This window comes from Hydra vulgaris, chromosome 02 (genome assembly GCF_038396675.1).
Source record: "Hydra vulgaris chromosome 02, alternate assembly HydraT2T_AEP".
Taxonomy (NCBI): Eukaryota; Metazoa; Cnidaria; class Hydrozoa; order Anthoathecata; family Hydridae; genus Hydra; species Hydra vulgaris.
In genome coordinates, this window is record NC_088921.1 from 38,800,125 (window position 1) to 38,807,076 (window position 6,952).

The window sequence follows — 6,952 nt, forward strand, 5'->3', positions numbered from 1 at the left end:
GTGAAAATATGCGTCAGGAAATTCAGACATTAGCTGAAAAAAAGCGTTCTGATTTGAAAAGCAATTTGAATGGAAAACTAATTTTCCTAAAAGTTGATGGAGCATCAAGACATCGGCGAAGCTTTCTTGGAGTCAATACTCAATTTTTCTCTAGCGGCAAAAAATATTAATCAAAACATTAGCTGTCATCGACATACATGCCAGACACAAAGCTGAAGATATTCAAAATGCACTTGAAAACGTACTTGATAACTTTGGCACCCAAAAAGAACAAAACCTTGGAATTAGAACTGACAATGGGTCTAACATGATTAAAATGGTGAATGATTTTGGCAAGACGATAGAGATAAACAAGATTATAGAAACACTACCTAGTGAAGATCTTGATGAAGGCGGAGATGATATTACAGAAGAACAGATTATTGAAGATGCAAGTAGTGAAACTGAGGGTTCTGAATTCTGTGAACAGCAGCATGATGGTTACTTTGATGAAATCTCCAAAAATATGAACACTATTTATCTTCAACGTTGTGGTGCACACATCCTTCAACTTGCTGTCACCGATGCGATGAAAGAATCGGAAATCAAAGGTAATACTTGAGCGTACTCGTAAAGTTGCAAAAGCTTGTCGTGCTCCAATTGCTATGGAATTTTGCAAAAATACAAATCCTTATAAAGTAAATTTATAAATTTTTTATACAAACTAATAAGTATGTTTATTTGTTACATTTCAAAAATAAAATATGTTCTATAATATAGGTGGCAGTTATAGACAATGTAACTAGATGGTCGAGTACATTTAAAATACTCAAGAGTCTTTTAGAATTACGTGATGTTGTTGAAGAGCTGGAAGGAAAATATCCAAAAGGGAGTTTTGCAGTGCAGCCATATCAGTGGAAACAAATAAAGGAATTACAAAGTATTCTGGAAAAACCTGCTATTGCTACTCAAATCTTTCAGTTTGAGGATCTCACGCCAGGACACTTTGTCTATGTTTGGGAACTGTTAAAAGAACAGTTAATGGAGGCTGATTTTAAGAAATCTGTTTTTGCTAAAGCCATAAAACAGTCTATGGAAACTAGGGAAGCAATCCTAATGAGTAACTCTTTTTTCTGTGCAGCGGTATTTGCAGACTTACACTATCAATGTCTTCTAAACAAAGAACAACAGGTATTTTTTCTCATCATTTATTTTGTGAGAAAGTTTTTTAAACTTTGATTAAAAGATTTTACTTTTGATTACATCGATTAGAAATTGAAAATATATTTATTATTTTTTTGAAAATATAAATATATTTTCAAAAATTTTCAGAAATTGAAAATATATTTAAAGAGTTTTTTAAAGCAAATTTATTTCTTTATCTTTTTAAAAATTTTAGATAGTTGCTGAGGACACTCTCTGGTTGGTTCAAAAAAAGATTAATAAGCAAAAGTTTGGTTTTCATAGGTTGGGGGAAGATTGTGAAACTTTTTCTACCGAGAGTTCGGATGAGAAAATTAAAGACTTGTCTCCAAAAAAGAAAATTTTTAAGAGAATGGAGCAGGCAAGAAAAAAAAAGAGTCAGCAATCTGATCAAGGATCTATTCAGAACATTGGGATTGAGGAGCGAGAACTTAAAGGCGCACTTCGAAGTCTACCTAAACTAGCGCGCGACCTTTTGAAACAAAAAGAAACCTTGACGTGCAAAAAACATCTGGAAGGAATAAAGTTTTTCCCTTCGATTATACAATCATCATGCAAAATTGTCACAGCGCTTCCAATGACGCAAGTTAGTGTTGAGCGGGTGTTTTCAGCACTCAAATTTCTGACGCCAGACCAAAGAAGCCATATGACATCGGATCTTATTGATAATTTGGTATTTCTTAGGACAAATAACGAATACATTTGACTTGTTTGAAATTTAATTTTGGGTTTGAAATTCCATGATAATAAAGCAAAAAATTAATATTGATAGAATATTTTATTTTATTTTTTGCCCCCAAATCATTTTTTACAATATAAATATGTGGTAGTAAACCTATTAGTTTGTAGTAAACCTATTAGTTTGTATCCAACTCTCATTTTAAAAATGAGAGTTGGATACAAACTAATAGGTGTAGTTTTTATCCAACATGGGAAACAAGCATAAATATTTTTAATTTTCATTCAAAATTTAAATTTATCTAATTATTTCCGGGAGCCGGAGCCGAGCCGGGAGCCGGACATTTCTTTGGAGCTGGAGCCAAAGCCAAGCCGTGAAAAAAACTTGCGTCTCCACAAGCCTGATCACAAAATTTGGCCGAAAAAGCGGTTTCGTAAAATCCGCATTTAAGCGTATCTAATTTAAGAAAGCTGGATAACTTTGCTATAGAGTGTTGTATATAGTAAGTTTTAGGTTAAGTAGTTGTTTACTACTACATAATACAAAGTTATTTTATTCATATAGTTGTTGAGGTTTTTTTTTAAATCTTTTCTCCTTAAAATTTCTAATTATTCATGAATTTTCAAAATAAAAAGTGTAGTTAAGAATTTTTCTTATGAGAATTACAATGAAAAGACTAAACTGTTTTTTTTATGGATGTGTTAGCAATTTATATTTGATTATAATCTACTCTATAAATGTAAGTTTTTTTGCATTCAATTGTTTATTTTATTGTAAAATTTTAGATATCGAGTGAAGCTGCAGCAGCTCTTGGTAATGGACTTTTAAAAGATCTTGGAATTATTACTAAAACTGATGTTTTAGATAACAGTAAAATGGATCAAGCTAAAAAAAAGATTTGTCTTGAGTCTGTTGCTGAACACGATATTATAGTCCAAAATTTTTCATGTATTAGATGTGATAGTAAAGATGATAAAGGAAGCCTAGTTTATAGAAGTATGTTACCAGATAATCTCAGCAAAAAAAAAAAAAAAAAATTAATTGAAAAGGTTTATCATCTAAGTTTTACAGTCGAACCAGGAGATATGAAAGGTAGATATCTGACACACAAAGATATTTTAAATGCAACAGGAAAAAATTTAGCACAGCCTGCTTTTGAAGTATTAACACAATAGAACAGTGTTGATTCTTTATTAGGAATTGTTTTTGACAATACAAATGTCAACGCTAGGTATAAAACTGGCCTTTGTGCCAGCCTTGAAAGAAAACTTGGCAGAACAATTCATAAAATTGGTTGTGCACTTCATAGCAACGAGTTACCTTTGCGCCATATTATAGAACAGCTAGATGGTGGTACAAACACTCCGCAAACACTTTTTGGTGAAATTGGAAAAGCTGCAACACAAGACCTTCATCGTAAACCCATTGCCAAATTTGAACTTGACTTCTTTAGTGATTCCAGAAAAGAGTGTTATCAATGACTTAAGTTCTGATCAAAGGTTATTGCTGGTATATGTGTGTGGTATAAGTTCAGGTAAGCATTATTTAAAAATATATAAAACATAAAAATTAATCTGCAATTTAACTACAGATGTTTACTCTTATTAAAATTTATTGTTAAAAAAGAAAAAAAATCTCTTTAAATTTAGGTGTTGTAAATCCAATTTATGCTTATTATAAAAATGGTCCAGTTAATCATGCTCGGTGGCTGACATTAGCAATACGAATTTTAGTTGTGTATTCAAGAACAGAACAACCTACACCTGTACTTAAAGAGATAGTAAATTATATACAGACAGAGTATGGTCCAACATGGTTTGCTATTAAGAAATCAAAGAACTTTACTGAAGGGCCAAAAAATTTTTACACAACATGAAAAAATATAAAAATTTTTTGCCAAACTATACAAGACATTATACTACCTATTGTTTTAAGAAATGCGTATTGTCTTCTCCCAGAAAACTTTCTTTTATCCCTTTTTGTTGATGATATGAAAGAAATATGAAATGAAGCAGTTTTGCTGATTTTAAAATGTCAAGACAATCCTCCGACTGCCCCAGTTGATAAAATATATGGTGGCATCAGAATTAACAAAATCCCAAATATTGAAAATCTTAAAATTGAGTGTGATACATGGACAGATCTGGTTTCTGATGATAAACTGATCTATGAACCTCTTGCTACTAAGAGCCTGACTTATCAAGAACTACTAAATTCAATTGAATGTAAACCAGATCCTTGTGAGCTTGGCTGGGACTTTCCGTTACACAGTCAATCTGTTGAGCGTGCTGTAAAGCTTGTTTCTGAAGTTTCAAAAAAAGCCTATTCTTTACAGAATAGATATTGTTTCGCAGTAGGAGAACAAAAAAGCCGAGTATTAAGGAAAAAGTTTTATTCGAAAAAAGATTATGATACATAGTATTGATTGTTTTTAACTTTCTCAACACTCTTAAGTTTAATCCAAAGTATTATAACAAATTATAATAATTAAAAAATAATTATTTTCTAAGTTTGAAGTCGTTTACTTAAAGATATTTAAAATATTTTTCAGTTAATTTTTGGAACTATTGTTGATTTATACCTATGAATAAGCTAAGGCCGAGCTCTACTTGAATATTCTGATAATACTTTGAAAACAAAATATTTTTTCAGTCTAAAAACATATATTTTTGGTTAACTGTAACGCAGTATAATAAACGCTGAGTGGTAAATTTATTTTTATTATAACTTATTTAAATAAAAAAATGATCCATCTTTGTTTCATAATCTTCAAGTATTTAAAAAACTCCAAAACTTTCAATTAAATCTCAATTTATTTACTCTTTAAACTGTTGGGGATAAAACGCGTAGCTGCGTTTTTTGCTACTTTTTTTTACAAACTCATGCGATCCTGTAAAATACAACCTTATCTTGTATTTTCAACTGTTATATTCATAACTAAAAATAGTATTTTAAAGATAGTAATAGTATAGGCAAAGGGTGTAAAGTACAATCGGGAATGTTTTCATTTCAGAAAAAATTGAAGAATTATGTAACAACGTATGGTTTGCAGTTTTCAAGTATAGAATTAGTGGTAACTGGAAATTTTCGGTAATGATTTGCTTATTTGTAACGACACAGCAAGATTCGTACTGTAAATTAAGGCAAGAGATGTAAAAAATTGGAAAATATAAAGTTACTATTTTCGCATTACACCCTTCAATTGTTGCATACATTTTTAGCAAATTTGACGTTTTTACCGAATTTCTCTAATGAATTGTGAAAAATTCGGCAAAAAAAAAAAGGAAGATTGTTCCGAATTCCTGACAAGATTTCCCTACTATCTGAGGGCACAGCAAGTTAAAATTTCAAAAAAAGGACAAAATCGACCTCCTTAACCACCAGTTACAATTTCGGAAAAATCACTCGCGGAAAAAATAGAGAGACTATGGATTAAAATAACCAAGTTTATTGAAAAACGCAAAACCATCCAAAGAAGCAACCAATAAAACAATAAATGACCTCGATAGTCTCTTTGATATCATAGCATGTACTCATGCAACCAATATATGCACAGAGGCAGCAATGATTTTGCAATGATCCCAAAAACTACAATATAGGTGCACATGTTTATTGTTCATGACCTCTAGTACAAAAACTTCCTGTACTTAATTTTCTTTGGCTTTGTAATCAAAAAGAAAGAGATTTTTACTATGCAAATTGGTTTATGTGATTATAAAGAATCGATTCGGCTACAGAGTAGAAAAAAAAAAGAAAAAACATTCAGGAAGAAGCTAAAAGAAAAAGGAAAAAAAAAAAGAAAATGAAAGAAAAATGAGTTTGATAAATTACAGGTTAGCTAAATTACAATGAACGAATAGAATTCTTTAATTGTTTTAAAACATTTTTTTCCGCTATCTAAAATAGACTTTAAAACTTTTTCGAATTTAAAACTTATACATTCTATCATATTTATTATTACTTACCAATATTGGTAAGTAATAATACTTATCATAGAAACTGCATTTTAAACAATTTAGAATCCTGAACTAGTTTTCGATCTGCTCGAAGAAAACAACAACGATGATACATACAATATAAATACTGCACAACTAAAGAACGAAATAAAAACTTTAGACGACAAGTTGCTTGAAGAAAAACTTGGAAGACTTGGGCATCACTGGTTACAAGGTACTTAGAAACTGGTTACCACTGGTTACAAGGTACTTAGAAAAACCAAATCTAAAGCAAAACAAAATAACCATAACACATGCGGCATCAGCTGCGATAAAATATCTTACTTCTAATGTTGGTGCGGCAGCTATAGTCACTGGTATAATAAAAGATTTTATAGCTGCAGGTTATCTTTCTCCTGATATGTCATGCGTTTCTGTTGACCCAAACAAAATGCGAAGAGCTAAGAATAATGAAAAGAAAGAAAATACAATTATTGAAGCTAATAAATGCAGTAACGAATATATAATTGGAATTGCGTATGGTAGAAGAAAAGACTAGACCAAAACGTTAATTCCAGATAAATATGGAAAACTTCACCCTAAAATCATATAAGAGGAGCATATAAGTGCAACTTTGGAGCCAACTAAGCGTTTCCTTCCTCTCATCATGCCAGAATTGGCCATTCATCCGAAAAGACCTTCAAAAAAGATAGCTGAAGCACTCTATGAGGTGCTTCAAAGAAACAATGCTACTGAATCATGCATAATAATAAGTGGAGATTCAACTAATACCAACGCAGGATGGTTAGGAGGAATTCATGCCCATCTTGAGAAAATGTTAGAACATAAATGCTATTGGGCAATTTGCATGAAACATACAAATGAACTCAAGTAAAGACATTTAATTATATCACTTGATGGTCAGACAAATAGCAAGGATAGATTTACAGGATCAGTTTGCAAAAATCTCAAGAATGTAAATGATATGACAATAAATTATAATTTTGAACCCCTGCCAAATGGAAAGGAACTTCCAAAACTTGATGAAAAAGGCATAAAAAGCTTACCTACTTATGCATATATTATTTATAGATATGTAAATGCCATCAAGTCTGAAAAATTTTCTCTGGATGTCGGCAAGTCTCGAATGTGGATA

The 6,952-nt window shown here is 31.1% G+C and overlaps 1 protein-coding gene across 1 annotated transcript; it reads left to right on the forward strand.

The window, feature by feature from the left end:
* The first annotated feature begins 644 nt into the window (after window positions 1-644).
* On the forward strand, window positions 645-1,968 carry LOC136076055 (uncharacterized). The gene is made up of 3 exons (XM_065789520.1): window positions 645-677; window positions 760-1,170; window positions 1,379-1,968. Exons 1-3 carry the CDS (start codon window positions 645-647, stop codon window positions 1,886-1,888), a joined length of 954 nt encoding a protein of 317 aa, XP_065645592.1. The 3' UTR covers window positions 1,889-1,968.
* Window positions 1,969-6,952: the final 4,984 nt, after the last annotated feature.

Coding starts and splice junctions, on each gene's coding strand:
- LOC136076055 (XM_065789520.1), top strand. CDS start 645: ATGGAATTTTGCAAAAATACAAATCCTTATAAA. Junction 678..759: donor AAAATACAAATCCTTATAAA/GTAAATTTATAA, acceptor TCTATAATATAG/GTGGCAGTTATAGACAATGT. Junction 1,171..1,378: donor TTCTAAACAAAGAACAACAG/GTATTTTTTCTC, acceptor TAAAAATTTTAG/ATAGTTGCTGAGGACACTCT.